Raw genomic sequence first — 16,383 nt, forward strand, 5'->3', positions numbered from 1 at the left:
AATAGTATGTTATTTACAACAAAAATATGAAACTCATATTGTGTATACTGTGAACATAAGGCTCCTTATCTACTTCTTTTGAATAGCGTGCTATTGTCAGCTATCAAACAGAAGGATCAAATTTAGCCACCATGCTTGTTTATTTAAACCTGGAAACCCCAACACAATCACCATCAAGGAAATGGAAATACACTGCACATTTTAGCAATTGTGGTTTGGTTGTGTTTTTTTACCTGCATAAGGTCCTGCCTCTCTTTTTCACCTGTGCATATGGCTTTCTTTATGGTTCGTAGCTCACTCATTATAGCCTGTGCTTCATCCAGTCTGTAATTTGTATGAGAACTTGACATCTTACGATCAATCCTGTTGAAAAGACAAAGACAAGTTCAAGAATTTTCACATAATTAGAAACACCACAAACATTTTAAGACCTTCTGTTTATGAGTGTACCACTTTATTTCCAAGAATAAAACGACATTCTACTGGGAAGAAGCACAGCATTTGGTGTCCAATACACTCAACAGCTAGAACAATGCAATTACCTAATCAGGTTCTGCAAAACCAACAAATATCCTGTTTTTAACCTCCCCTAGTACAGAGTTTATTTACACAGGCAACATTTGCAGATTACTTTACACAACAAAAGTATAATCAATCTCACCTACACAGTAACAACTGAAAAGACACTGGCAGCTAGGCCAACACTATTCAGATGCATAACTACACATTTGAACATCTCTTCCAAGACTTCTGTCTGATCTTGTTTTAGAAGATCCTAATGAAGGCATTCTGTTTTTTCACTTCACCATAAATGCTTTCCTGTCTCTATACTTTGAGTATCTTCTCTAGACAATATCATCTTGGAACATCATCCGACATTATCAGCCCAAGGAGGCTGTGGATGACCCATCCCTGGAGGCATTCAAGGCCAGGCTGGATGACACAGCCATCAGTCATTACATACAACATCAGTTTATAAAAAGTAGTTGTAAGAGATGTACTAGATATAATCATGACAAGAATACTCAAATTTTGTATATTGAGAATAACTCAAAATTTCAAGGTATATTATGCTAAAAATGAAAAAAAAAAAAAAAAAAAAAGCATAAAAATAGTGAAAAAATTCTAGTCTGGAAAAAACAGACTGTCACTAAAAGACCTCCTTGCATTGTAGTACAATAGGAGATAAATCTAGAAACCTCATAACTGTCTTGTATTCTTAGAATATTTAAGTGATACCAAGAATGCAAATGTATTTGCAGCTTAAACTACACTTTTGTCACTCTCACTCAGCCTGCTCTGTCAGTGAAGCAAATCACTAGAATTCTACATGCAGCAGATTACTTTCTTTAAAATTAAAATATTAAATTCATAATAGGAAAAACTCAAAAGCTTGAATGAAACTCCTGAGGTTTAACTGCGTAGCTCACAACCTTCAGGAGAAATTGCAGGCTGGGTTTCTACAGTTTTGGTTTGTTTGTTTTCTTCTGACAGGTCCTGACTTTGGACAAAATGCAAAGTGTAAGCCTGAACCTCAACTTTCCGCTTAAGCACAATTTTCCCCATGTTGCATACGAAAATACATAAGCCTTTATGATTTATGTTTCAAAAAACAGAAAATACTTAAATCATGCGCCTTCAAGTTTTGCTTTGTTTTGTTTTTCAGATGACCGCTTGGAGTTCTTCATGCATTTTTATTTAAAATCCTGAAAAGGTCAGGTAAAACTGTGGCAAAACAGCTACTCCGATTCACTACAAGCTTTATGAAAATGATAATGTGGTTTTATCTGAAGGTTATGTTAATGTTAAAAACATAGATTCCACCCAAATTCTAAACCAGGAAACGTCTCCTACACAACTGTTCATTATACTGTTTGGCTGGTACAAGGTGGCATTACAGGAAGAGGAAATTATTTAATTTCAAACAGATTTTTGTCCAGTTACCCACAAATTAATGTTCCTGGACGTCACTTTGGAGCCCAACTTAGGAACTGGTGTTTGTTTAAGTAAAGAATCAGAAAAGGCTCTACTGCCAGACATATCACAGCTTAAATCAGTATTGCTGTACATCCAAGCTGCCTTAAGTATTTTACAAAATTATGTTATTTATTGGCCATTAATTTTTCTTTCTCCTCTTCATAAAGCTTTACTTTTGAAAGCTACAAAGTTAACAGGAATCTTCCATTTATTAATGGGAAAGCGCATGATGCAAATACTGATTAGCCCTTTGTACAAACAGGAAGAACATTCAAGTAATACCCTACTATGAATGAAGCACACATTTTCTGAGGAAGGTGCTTCCAGAACATGTAGGCTACGAGCACACTCACAATACTTTGATTCCATACAGCAGTCTCCACTCTGTTTCCAGCCACATCATTCAAATACATAAGTCTCCTCCCCTAATCCTCATTAAAGTGTATGTCTGTAGTTGAGTTAAATCTAATTTTAAAGCTTTTGTCGGTTCTCATATCCTCTGAACTCGTGCGTAGCTATAAATTGTTTAGTCAGCCCTAATTCCCCATCTCTCCTCATTTTCTCTGAGCATTCCTTCCGCTCTCGCAGCCAACTGGCTGGGTTTTCATTTCCTTTGCTGCTAAACGCCTTCTTCCTCCAAAATCCTCTGCTCTTCCTCATGGCAAGCAGAAGGGTCACTGAAAACACATGGGAGAGAAAGGAGCTGCACCTCATCCTCAGTCCCTAACAGCCAGACAGAGGAATATGTTCCAGAAAAGGCTCAGATTTAACTCCCTAACCCCAGGCTTTAACAGAATCGGCTGCACCTTGGGGCAAATGCACCCCTAGAGACCAAGGAACGGTGAAGGAGATCACACCGGGTGGGATAGAGGCAGGACTGAAATAATGAGCTCCAGAAAGTCTCCAGTGGGTGAGGGCAGACCGTAACATTTGAAGGCTTATCATAACATTGCCAAATTTGGATGAAAGTGGAGAAAATACAGCCCTAATGAGAAGTGCTGCAGCACTACAGAAATCAGAATTCTGACTGTATTGGAATTGCAGAGCTATTAAAAACTCAGCAGTGGTTGAACAGAGAGCTGTGCTGGTTCTGATACCTGCTCCTGGCACTATGCTGCTTAGAGGTTCAAAGCAAGCCTTCAGCCAGATATAAACCCTGAAGTGTGACAACTTCCAGTATTGTTCTTGGCACATACTTAAAATAATGTGAAGAACACAGCTTTAAAAGATCTGAACAGGATGTATGCCAGTCTCCATTTGGCAGTTACTTGATGATTTGACCTAACACAAGAAGGAACAAAAAATACAAAGACCCAAAATTTAGAAGTAACAAAAGGGAGAAATGCCTGGAATGTGCAAGTCTCCACAAAATAAAAAAATAAAAAAAAAAAGCAACACAAACTACTTCTCTTTTGGAAAAGGAATGACAAGTTTCTTTTCAGACAGCACACTTGTTTTGTGGATATGCAGAAAGTAAAATTCTTCAGCTTCGGTACTTGACTGGACTGCCACTTTCCCCTAGATGAATATGAATGCTAGGAGAGAGAGGCCAGGGACAGCCCAGAGCACAGATAGGCTCACAGCCTGGGCCATCTACCTACAAAACCATCCTCTCTCTTGACAACACAAGGAGTCTAGAGATACTCCTCTCTGCAGTTGTTAGCACAAGCACTCTCCAAATAGGCTCGTTTCCTACTGGAAGTGTAGTAATTCTAAGAAAGCACCAGAAAAGCAACTGAAAAATTACCTGAAAAACCAAAACAAAAGCAGAATTCATCTCAGAGAGTGGAGCTCAGCAAAGCACAAACACTAACATCACAACACAAATCACTGCAATACCTGATAGAGAGCAGGCAAAATGCTGTCACCAGCTACAGCAAATGGCACTGACCACCACCCAGAGCACTACCAGACAGAGTGACTGCAGCAGAAGCAATGAGAAGCAGCACTGAAGCACTGAGCTGTCATGCCTGAACTCTTAAACCAGCTGATTTATTACTACCACTGACTGATTGGGTACACAGGGCTTGCCTTGAACCAGCTCCTCTCTTGAATGTTTCTCCTGTATCCCCATCCTCGAGTACAGGCAGCTTAACTTGGGCTAAAATCCAAGACAAACACTAGTATTCATAATCATCTGCAGACTTTACTTTTCAGTAACATGCACTACTTCACTGGGCTATCTTAAATTAATTACATGAATTAAAACAATCTTGAATTTCAAATGGCCTTCAAATACTTTCACCTCCCCAGTCAAGCGGGTAGCCTTTTTATAAGAGCCACTGAACCTATAAATGATTGAACCTATAATCTCAGAATTGCCTGGTAGCCATGAGGAGGAAAACAAATAACTAAAGCAGAAAAGGCGAGACAATTTTTACTCAAAGAAATTACAATGGAGAACACTATGACAAAATTGTTTTTGCTCATCTTACTTAACTGGGCTACCACCCAGAAACATTGACCAGCCTTAAAATATTTGCAGTTTCAATACACGGGCTGCTTGACATTATGAAGTTCCAGTTAATTCTCCTACAACTAACTGTAAATGTTTTGTGCAGTCAATAAAATATATTTATGCCTGAGAATGATTACATCCCACTTGCCAGTGAAGGATTTTGGCTGGACAAATTTTGTTGGATTTTCTTTTCTCCTGAAGCTTTTAAAATTCATTATAGAACAAAAGAACCTTGTAAAATGGAATGAAAAATATGAAATGCACAGGCTATTTCTTTAACAGAAAGAACTGAGTATCTTCCTTTATATAGTTTAGTTAATGTAATGCCATGTTAATTTTGTCTAAGCTGGAAAATCAGGAACCTAATTGCTCTGGGACCTCTGGAAGCTTGGCCAGGATTCCCAAAGCAGAAGTGTGTGTCCATGCTTTACAGCACCAATACAATAAATCCAAAGCTTCCAAGTATTTCCACAGATGCTGTACTTATGCTGCAAAATGCATTACACATGCAACAGTTCCAGTGTTTTCAAGAAGCACTTGCATTAGGCAGTTTGTTTGCATGCATGCTGGAGGGATGGCCAAGATTTCTAAATGCACAGCCACATGTCCAAAGCAAATCCAAGATCTCTTCAACATACAGCCTCATTCCGGGCTTGTTGAACAGATCTGGAAGTCACAATGTGTGTTTACCTGCCACCTTTTCCATGGCCTGGTAACCTTTCTCCCTATCACACGGGGCTTCCCACATACATGCTATGTGTGCAGGTGACTAAGCAGCACACAGATGGAAGTCTCTCGGTTCCCATCTGATGGCCTGCAGGAAGAGTGGCAGGTAGAGGGTTACCACAACAGTCTGCAACCTTTGCCACCAGCAAGCGTGAAGGAAACAAGAGCACAGGCTGTTTAATGGTCTGGGAGCAGTGGCAAATTGCCCTGAGCTCCCTCAGCTACTTCTCCTTCCAGAGAGGAAACAAGGGGTCATATTTACATGCAGTCATTCTGCACACATGCAACAAAATCCAAGGTCTCACAGAGCATTAGATCTACTGCACATGAACACATCAACTGTGCTGCCCAGAACTGGAAGGTCTGACCACCAGGAAAAAGGAAGAAACAGTGTTGCAGTGTTCCAGCTCCCACCCTGGAGAAATAGTTTGCCTGGCCAGAAAGCCTAGGTACTGCTCACAGTAACACTAACCCATTGCACAGCGGTTCCGACTGGGCTCCTGACAATACGTACCTTCAGAAGATGCTTGGAGTACATTCTAAAAATCTCACTCATTTTCATGCAGAATGGAAAGACTACCTATAAAACTGCTTTTACATGTGGATCTCTAAAATCACCTTTCCACCTAATTCTGTCTAATCCTTCTTCCATCATTTCACACTGTTCTCAATGCGCACCATTATCACAGCAGAAACTCTGGAGCAGAGCATTTAGAAACTTTCTACTTTATTTTTAGGCAATAGTTTCCTGAGCAAGTCATTCCAAGATGGGGGAGGGAGTGGGGGGGGGGGGAAACCAGCCTCCCACAACCCCTTAACTTACTCTTGCAGAGTTTCCACTCCTTTTTCCTTATATTGCAGCTCTTGCTTCATCTGTGCCAATTCTCGTTTTAGCCTAGAAAGCTAAATATACCAAAATAATTTAAAGTCATAATACGTAACGGAAACTTACTTTATAAAAAAATAACCGTTTCAAATACAATAATTTCAGTCATTTTTAAATAAATGGAAGTTGTAATCTAAGTTTTCTTCTTTCTTACTTTAAGACCTGCAACAAAATAATACGCATTCTCAAATATCCAAGGACCTAATCACAACATTCACCTTTTTTCTTATCTTTTCAATTCGTTTTCCACCTCAAATAGTTTATATGAATAGCTAAAAGCTTCATATGGCTTCCCTTCTTCCCTTGTAGCAAACAGATGCCTCTGAACTGTCAATTCCTTAGTTAACCCAAAAATGAAAAAGAAAACAAACCAAGAAACACTGAATATTTAATGCTATTAGTTTTTCAGTCTAGTACAATAAAATCACTGACATCCTTCTTCCAGAAATGGCAGTCTGATTTGCTATGGTTGTTTTCATACTGTCTTGCCTTTTGCTCTCTCTGGTAATCTCCGTCATCTAGAGAGTGTATGTAAATCAAAAATGAAATAACAGCAGTGACTCAAAAAATATCTACAACAACTTGATACTACACATTTTATTCTATTGATTCTATTACTTGAAGCAATTATGTACACACGCACACACATTAAGTTGAGCAGATTGTCCAACACACTTGTGAAATCATTTTATTTTGTGATGTAGGAAAAGAGACAAACAGTTTTAGAAGACCTTGCTTGTTTTCTTTAAATATCATTTAAAGAAACAAGGTTTGTTTTCTTGTTTAGACTATGCTGACACTTAGAGTATGTAACACAAGCAAACACTGGTCAGCACGTAGTAAACATACACAAATAGAATAAATGCCTTTGAAGGGTGGTGAATGGGATTTGATTTCAGAGGCACTCATGTGAAAAGGAGTCACTACAACAGAAACAGAGCACCATTCTGCAAAGATAAGATTTTTATTGATTTTGTGAGCCAAGTGCCTAGAATGCTACATCCCATTTTACCAGTTAATGAAGAGAAATGTGCAATTTAGAAAATGGGTTTAAAGCTCAATGTTATAAATTGTTTTTTATAACCATTCGTGACTACTGTGTCAATTTGCTTTAAACAACTTTCAGACTTGAAATCTTTGCAGCACAAGATCAGTTTCTAAAGTCAACTATTCTTCTTTCAGATTAGACAATACTAAAATCATGGTTCTAATTTCTTGCTTTTTTTTACATTATTATTATTAATTATAATATTTTACCACAAAACTGCCACAAAAGCCCAGAACTATAAAAAAGCTTGCATTCCTTCCATCACCCCCAAAAGCTTTGGATAAAAATTAGCTTAAAATATCTACTTGGTCAGCATGTCTACTAACTTGCCAATGGACTTGGAAACAAACAGTTAAGTCTAGAGCTCAATGACATCCACAGAAACTCACTGAAGATGGTAAATAAGAATATATAAGGACAGCAGGATTGAACTGTGTGCCTCTATCATCTATGACAAAAACTTTATGCTTTGTAACATGGAAAAAGTGTTACTTTCCAAGTCACTGAAAATGCAATACATGTAGGCTTCTTGAACGTAGCAATAGGTCTGAGTGTATTTTTACATTTTCTTTTCAAAAGCACATACAGCACCCAGTGTAAACGTCAGCTGAAGCACACAGTCCCCTTCCCCTCCCCATGCCTAATTCACATTTAACACAATTAAAAAACACTACTCACCCTGTCACGACGGCTGGCTATTTCTGCTTTAATCTGATATGGGTCATACTTGGTATTAGTTGAAAATCCAGAGAATGCTAAACAGATGGAAAACATTATTTTATATTTATTTCTTTTCTTTACCACACTTGTTAAGATGTAGCACTGTTTAAAAGACCGTTGCATTCATTCTTTGTGTTACAAGTCACTTGTTTTTAAAATAATTCTCTCAGTTCAAGTGCAACAGAAGAATTATCTTTGGTCTGGTTGAAGTTTCTTATTTAGTTCTGAACAGAAAATAAATGAACTGTATATAGCAGCACTGCATATTGCTCAAAAGGCAGCAGCTTCCACTAAAGGATGCTGGCATTTACTGATGCAATATTTGTGTAACATTAACAACTGCTATTTGTTTTCTAACTTCATTAACATTACTAAACTTGAAACTTCTTGCGAGTTCTTAAAACAGCACCTCTAGAGCCAGGCAGTGATTTCAAGCTGTGACAGTATCAGCTAAACCCTAAACAGATGAGGTGAAAGTCCTAGAGCACAGGCTGGGCAAGACCAACCATGATTTATTGAGTGAGCCATTCATGGCAGCACTGGCCTGCTGAAAAATGCCCGGTATGCAAGTGGATTGGGTTGTACTGTTAGACCTACCATCCTTTTGCAAAGCCAGAGGCTGCCGCTTTGAAACTCATATCCATGTCTGCATTTCACAGAGCCTTTCCACTCTCATACGAGCACTGCAATGCCAAGGTCATATCAAGCGTGCAGAAACTTGCCAAAATGAGTAGTCATGCCTGGACTAATTCTTTAAATCCAGGATTTTCTATGGATTATTTATAATTTTATTTTTTTTTTAACACTGTTGATCACAACTGAGTCACAGAAGTGCTGCATGGGCACCTCCCTGCCAGCCCACGACCGCTGAGCTCATGCTGCCTCCCACTCATGAGCACACCGCACTGAGTCAATGACAGCACCCACAAGCAAAGGAGAGGAAAACAGTTTGTGTGCTTTTAGTTCTTTTAAGGCAACAGATTTAAAGATGTGGTAGTGGAGGCAGGAATATTTACAATATAAGCACCCACCTTCAGCATTTTAATTGCACCCAAATTAGGAGTCAAAGATTTCTGCACAAAAAGTGGAGAATGAAGCATCTCAGAGTACAGGGGAGTGGCAAAATTAAGGAAAACAAATGGAGAAGCCTTAGGGAATCTCAAGTAGACAGTATGAATAATCGTGAAAGGGATTTAAAAAAGAAAAGGACTAATCAGCTCGTCTCATTTCCTCAAAGCTGATGCATGTGGCCTTAAAACAATATAAAATATATTTTCTCAACAAAACGACTTAAAAGGTTAGTTTTACAGTATCATATCGATTCCACAGACACATGGAGACACGTAGAAAATCTACCCAAAGACTAAGAAGGGAAGAAGTCACTTAATACAACATTCACATCCATGCTACACATAACCTCCCATGCTTGATGGAGACTGGTCAGGACCATCTAGGCCACCTCACACCTCGAAAACATCTTTCATTTAGGAGTTTTACATATGAATGAATTCACTGAGAATAATAAATACAGAACCTAAACACTTATAGCCCAATGCCTACTTTGACCTCTCACAGCCATGTTTCTTCAACTTTTTCAGAAAGGAGTTAGTAGAGATTCCCATACTTATGAAGTAGTTGGCATTTACCAGCAGATGCTGCATTTGAACAGTGGCTGTACACACAGGCAGTGAAAAACCACATGTGCACTGAAATCCCACTATGTTTCCACACTGCCCACAGGTGTATCCATCTCATACCCTTCTCCTCTGAAGGGGTCAGAGGCTGGCTTTATCGAAGGAATCTTTTGGTGTAACAGTTATTCTAACTGCTATCATCAGATATACTTTTGTCTACAATGCCTTTTCCCTTAATCTTTATTAAGCTAATAAACTGACAACAAATCTGCAGAAGGCTTCTCTTGAAGATGACAGTTTCAGTACAGAATAATCTATGAACTTAGAAGGGAAAGTGGGTAGCTGGCCCAGAAATATTCAATTTTTGTTGCCTTTCATGAAGCATCAGCATGGCTGCCACCAAGATATTCCTGTTTAATGTTAAAAAGTTATACTCCAGCAGATCTAACAGAAAAGGCCCCGAATGAAAGAGATAAAGGGCTGTGCCTCACTTATGTTTTCAGAGTCTTCATTGAAAGGAGAATATGGTGCAAATGCTTTCTTACCCCATATATTTATCATGATAAATCAAGAAAAGGACAGTAAACTCACAGCTCGCATAGGAACGGTTGTCATCCTCACACATTTTGTGCAATTGTTGATATTCTTCTTGGGCTAGTTCAAAACGCTGCTGCTTTATTTGGTAAATCTCTTTCTTGGCATTGAGTGCCTCCTGGGCAACTATTAAATATTCCTTTAGCATGCGTTCCTGCTCCCTTCTCCATTGCTCCCTTGGGTCTTCAATTTGTGTAAGCTCTAAGGAGAAAAACAACAAATTTGTAAGACACTATCCCACAAAGAGAAAATGGTTTGGTTAAGGTCTGTTCTGCAGGTCTACATCACAGATTAAGAGTGACATGCTCAAAAAACTGAATATGAAGTTGCTGAACAATTAGTCTGCCTAACACTAGTGTTCAAAATCACTCCAACCTGAGTGATTTTTCCAGAATGAAAGAATAAGAAAATCCCTTTGAAATGTAAAAGGCATTTGCATTTGTTTTCCCTGGGCATGCTCTAGTTTGTAAAGAAAAGAATCTGTTTATGCTCACTTTCCCTCACAGCCAGCTTGAAAATTCTGAGGATTACCTAAAAACCTAGAACCACACAGGAAAACAGAAGGTATCTAGAGGCAGTTGGAACAACTTTAAAATATTATGCATTAACTTCACACATTTAAAATTCTGAAAGGCTAGCGACTATACCTGCCTAGAGAAGAACAAAGTAGTTCAACTAAAAAGTTAGCATTTTAATCCCAAATCCAGAAGAGCACTTCTATTGGCATTTGTTTGTTAATGCTTTGATGGCAAGAAGTCACTGCAGATGCTATGTCAGGGTTCAAAGCAGTTGCAGAAAGTGCAGCGCAGTCAGGAGGCAAACCTAGTCATTTTTTCCAAACCTTGTTTCTCATAAGAGATGAAAGCCAGTTATGTTTAGTATTTATCTTGCATGAAGTAATTCAGAATTTTGGTGCTCATGACTAAATGTGAAACTATAAAAGGTTGACCCTCGTGAATTAATAACTCTCATGGTGTCAAGGTTATACTACCAGCTCTACCATTTACAAGCCATTTGAGAAGTAGACAGAAACATGAAGCAGTACTCCAACAGAACTACTATGTTCCCAACAACCTTTACTCAGCTGTAACTCTTCCCACAACTCCTCACAGTGCAAGAGCACGAAGCTCATGCCTACAATTTTGCCCTTCCTCCAATATGCTCCCTGTATCACAGTGACCTTTCCAGCAGCACCTCCAGTTTCCAAAATATCTCTGCTCCAACATCCCCAACCTACTTCTGCAGTCCAGAGCAAGATGTGCTGTGACTTGTTCCAGTCTCCATAAATGCTTATACAACTAGTTTCTGCACGCATGGAAAGCAAAAGAAAACTGCTTAGTTCAAACCACGGTCCATTCTTAAGTGAGAGCATGAAAATTTGCAACACTATCACATCCATCAGTGTTCGTGATATTTGTGAAAACGTAATATTCCTAAAGCTACTATACTGCATGTGCCCCGGTGGTGCAGTGGTAGGAATGCCGCATTGCAACACCGGAGGCCCTGGGTTCGAATCCCCCCTGTGGCGCAAGTGGTAGAAGTGCCGCTCTGCTACACAGAGGCTCGAATCCCAGGGGTTGGACTCGATGATCTCTAAGGTCCCTTCCAACCCGCATGAGACTGTGAGACTGTGAAACTATGCAAAAAATAACTAATATTTATGAGACAGAAAAACTATATCATAGCAAGCATCTCTTTTTGAATGGAAAATTAATAGATCTACTATTAGCTAAATGACATTGTATTGCACATTGAGCTTTGAGGTCCTACACTACAGGGTATGTAATCACTTCACAGATTACTTCAGAAGCTTTCTCAAAAGCTAGCAGCATTCTTCTGAGACAGAAAACTACTTTAGTACAACAGTGACAATCTCTTCTGATTTATGAGTATGGAGTCTTCACTTTGCCCTGGATTTCTACATAAGTTTGTCACGTAATAACTGAAACTAAAGCTAAGTTGGATGGTAAAATTCATTTCCTTTGTTTCTTTATAGACAATTTATAAAAAAAATACAAATCTATAGTAATTCGAGAAGAGCCTCAGACAAATGCAGGGAATAGATTACTATTCCCCCACTGGGGAATGCCCAACTGGTTAAAGGAGACTTCAAAAGCTCTCAAGACACTGAGGAGGAGGAAAAGGAATTCTGCGGCTGGCAGCCACCACGGGTTTTTAAGCAATGGTTGGACCAGAGCCAAGAGCAGCTTAGTACGGGTGTCAACAAAGTACTGAATTTACAGAACAAGATGGAAATCAGGGTTGGAAGCACCGTGGAGATTTACTGAAGATTCCTCTTTTCCTGGGGATTTTCAATATAAATGGAAAAGTATTGCCTAGAAGTCCTTTTACTACTTTCTAGGTAAACAAACTTAGTCAGAGGCTTGAAAAAAAAATGAACTGATTTCCTTTAAAAGTGATACAGACAAAAAGCTGAGCATACACAAAGCATGAGAGCTCCTCAATAACCATAACTCTTAAAAGAACCTATTTAAATAATCTCTTGCATTTTCTCATAGGATTTCTTGGAACTGAAGCATCACTATTTTCCCAATTAACACAGTTCCGTCATTGTTTTAAACCATTTAAACCTGATCATCCACTAAAGGCAACCTGGAAAGGCTTAAATAATCAACTTGTTTTCACTTGGAAGTTGCTTTTCAAGTATTTTAGTCGTAATTCAGAACATAATGCAAGGGAATCGTTTCAGAAAAACATTTATTCATTGCTCTATCATCTCTGCCACCTGCCTGACATGGTCTCATGATGCAGATGATTGCATACACATTAGTTCTCACTTCTACAAAAGAGGTCAGTGTCACCTTGATTGGTACTTTTGCTGTCCATGGTTTAAAACTGGATCAGCTATCCCAGTAATTCTTGAGTAACGATTATCCAGCTGTAATATCAATTTTGTTTTCCCTCTGAATATAAATCTTGCTTGTATAAGCAAGCACTGTATTAGCCTAAGGGTGACAAACCCATTTTGCTATGACGGCTGAATTACCATTTAGGATAATATCTGTGGGCTGCAAGTAATTAGTTATCATGAAAGAGACAAATTTTGCAACCTGGTTAATTGCAGAATGATTCCTTTCACTCAGTTCAGCATTGGCCGTATGAAGTCTTTATCCATCTGTTCATATAATATGTTTATTTAATTCATAATAAGATTAGATGTACGTTCTCAGACCCATTTGTATTAATCTTCTCTTGCTATGCCTTCCTAATAAGCATTTGGGAATTTAATTTCTCTCTCAAAGACCCTCTTCTACAGTTTTTGTTCTGGATTGCACAGGAAAAAAAAAATGCAAGCCAGATCTGACATGTCTACAATGATTAATATCCTTACTGCAGTTCCAACTTGATATATGCGGTAAAACAGCTAACAACAAAGTCTGAAAAACAAAAGGAAGTGATTTCTTTTGCATGCAAAGGTGATTGTTGTTCCTATCTAAGACGTCTACTGCTAGAATTCTTTATTAACTCTTTTAGTCATAGCATTGCAGTGGGAGTTCGTGTTCTACCCATCATCTACAGTGGTGTCTAAAGCTGCCAATATTCTCATGTTTTCTTTTGTTTTCAATGCATGCCTTTCTTGTACCCATACACCGCTACAAATGCACTCTATTACTGTACACCCAGCACAAAGTTCACTTTTCACTTAATTTCAGCATTAACAAAAGTCACAACTGTTTAAACAGCTATCCCAAAACTACTATTTCTTTTAAATAGAGAAGCAATCTGTATTTATCAGCTTTCAGTTGTCTAGGACATCTATCCTTGTGCATTAACAGCTCTTCTAAAATTATTATTCAATTTGTGTCTCCATTAATTTGTTAATTTCACAACAAATAAGCATCAGTGAGGGACAAACAATGTCATGAGAACATTTGTTATTCTGCTGTTGGTGATGGGTTTGGTTTTGTGTTTTTTTTTCCTGTTCACTTATTTTAAATAAGTAGCTGTTCAATCACAATAGATGAATACTATCAGTGATGGCAGGAAGGCAAAAACTATTCTATACTTTTATTTTTCAATTGAGTAGATTTCAAGTAGATAATATTGAGGTTGTTTTTACAGATTATACTATTTACCATTACTGTGATTGCTCTCATAACCACTTTCTTCTTTCCTCCCTCCCTGCCAACTGCCAGTTCCCACAATATTGAAAGCATTCACTCATTGGTGATAAGAAGCTTAATGATAGCAACACAGCAGTAACAGCAACAGTAGTACAAAGCTGTAAAGATAAGACACGCTGCTTTAAAACTAGAACTGGAAAATGTGCCAAACAGAAGTGATATAAAGCTCAGCAACAGTCCAAAAAGGTAAATGATGGATATCATTCCCATTCTCAAAGAGTCATCTATTGTGCTTTGTGACAGTACCTAAGAAGTGTAAAATACAGGCTGCGTAAGAGTGGATGACACTACTGTAATTGCTGGTGCTTCTGATTAAAAGTCAGCACTCCTCTCTCAGAACAGATTTGGTTTTTCAAGAGAGAAGAGTCAAGCATCAATCACTAGAAAGCCATGAAATGCAAGAGTACAGCATGGAAATTTCAGTATATGCAGAAAGCAACAAAGTTACTGACTGTTCATAGCTGGACAAAGCAAAGCAAAGCAACTTTACGCGCTATATCTCTGTCATCCATTATAAAACTCTTTACAAAGGAAAGAAGGGCTGTGCCCCCATTTAAAAGATGATGAAACAGATAGTGCAAGAAATTACTTGTATACATTCTCTTGCTGTAACATGAGCTGCATAAATGGTATCGGAAACAAAGATAGTGCCATCAGTTAACATCAGCTTGCTGGTGTTCCTAAAAATAATCACACATCTACTCACGATTTATGTGGTCCATATAATACACTCCAATCTGTTGATCGTAAACAGTTTCCCATCCTAAAGGAAGCTCATCGCCAACACAGTCAGCAAATGTCAATGGCTTTGTAATCCTGTAAAAAGAAAAATAATGTCAATGAATACAAAAGATGCAGTTTACAGTGCCGTGAGTGTCTTTATATGTTTTGAAGATATCACCATGATCTGATCACAAAATAGTTATGCTGCTTAGGAATGTGTTAATAATCACAAACATACAGTTTCAAAATAAAATTTCATTTAAATATGCTGACAGATACTCCCCGAACAAGTAAGACAAGCTTCTCCCTTCAAGTTTCTATGTTTAACAATTTAATTACAATGGCATGCAGTCCTGCCAGTTTTTCTCCCATATTGCAAAGAACACAAATATGAAAGCTGGAGTTTGTCACTGCTAAAAAATACCAGAAGCTTTACAGGCTTTATCCTCTTTATGATGTCAAAGCAGTACAATTGCTTGTCCTTAAAAAAATTAAAACAAAAACAACAACACTGTAACGCATTTATTTTCAATTATGCATTTCCAACTATTAATTATATTCTTTTGGTCCTGACCCATTCAAATTTCTTCCTTCCCCCAAAGCAGAAAGGAGGGGAAACAAGCCATTCCAGTGGTCCAGTATGTACACCAGACAATCGCTACTGAAATACACGCAATTTCACACAGTAAGCAGAACAACTGCATTAACCCACCTTCTAAAACTATTCTAGCACTTTTAAGATTGAAGTGTTTAAAACTGAGAGTAGTAGGATATATATATTTATCCTCAGTAGTTTGCAACTTCAACGTTTTGATCAGTTTTTGACAACAGTGCAGAGATCAAGTTATTTCAATCAAAGGAAAAAGTCTGATGGATTCTCAAACACAGAATCACAGAATGACCCAGGTTGGAAGGGACCTCAAGGATCATGTAGTTCCAACCCCCCTGCCTGGCAGGGCCACCAAACATACACATTTACTAGATCAGGTTGCCCAGGGCCCCGTCCAACCTGGCCTTGAACACCTCCAAGGACGGGGCATCCACAACCTCCCTGGGCAGCCTGTTCCAGGGCCTCACCACTCTCCTGGTGAAGAACTTCCCCCTAACATCCAACCTAAATCTTCCCTCTTTTAACTTAAAACCATTTCCCCGTGTCAAACACGTATAAACAATTTAATAAAATGAAGGCGTACACAAACCCATGCACCACTATTCAGAGATTTTCCACTACTGACAGAGTTCATGTCATGTACTCATGTAAATGCAAAACTGTTGTATTCAAGATGTTACTATATGCTGGCATAAGCATTCTTTCAGTAATTAATCAAGCAGTCAGGCAGGTCAAACAACACTGAAATACTTATAATCTCCCTGGTGTTCAGTCACATGTTAAAGATACAATGTGCAGCATTTTCTCTTAAACCCTCATGGTTCTGTTCTGAAGACATCATGTTTACCATTTCTCAAAGCAG

At 38.4% G+C, this 16,383-nt stretch overlaps 1 protein-coding gene across 3 annotated transcripts in view; it reads right to left on the reverse strand.

Annotated features, from left to right (window-relative positions):
* WWC3 (WWC family member 3) overlaps positions 1-15,028 on the reverse strand; it is a 55,674-nt gene extending 40,646 nt beyond the window's left edge. For all 3 annotated transcript variants that reach the window (XM_015886921.2, XM_015886914.2, XM_015886906.2), the window contains exons 1-5: positions 14,895-15,028; positions 10,041-10,244; positions 7,774-7,850; positions 5,985-6,064; positions 234-363 (exon numbers count right to left, since the gene is read on the reverse strand). In XM_015886921.2, the coding sequence (XP_015742407.1) occupies positions 234-363; positions 5,985-6,064; positions 7,774-7,850; positions 10,041-10,244; positions 14,895-14,910 (507 nt within the window). In that variant the 5' untranslated portion in view covers positions 14,911-15,028. The remainder of the gene's footprint in view (positions 1-233; positions 364-5,984; positions 6,065-7,773; positions 7,851-10,040; positions 10,245-14,894) is intronic.
* Positions 15,029-16,383: the final 1,355 nt, after the last annotated feature.

The sequence above is a fragment of the Coturnix japonica genome, chromosome 1 (assembly GCF_001577835.2).
Source record: "Coturnix japonica isolate 7356 chromosome 1, Coturnix japonica 2.1, whole genome shotgun sequence".
NCBI classification, from domain to species: domain Eukaryota; kingdom Metazoa; phylum Chordata; class Aves; order Galliformes; family Phasianidae; genus Coturnix; species Coturnix japonica.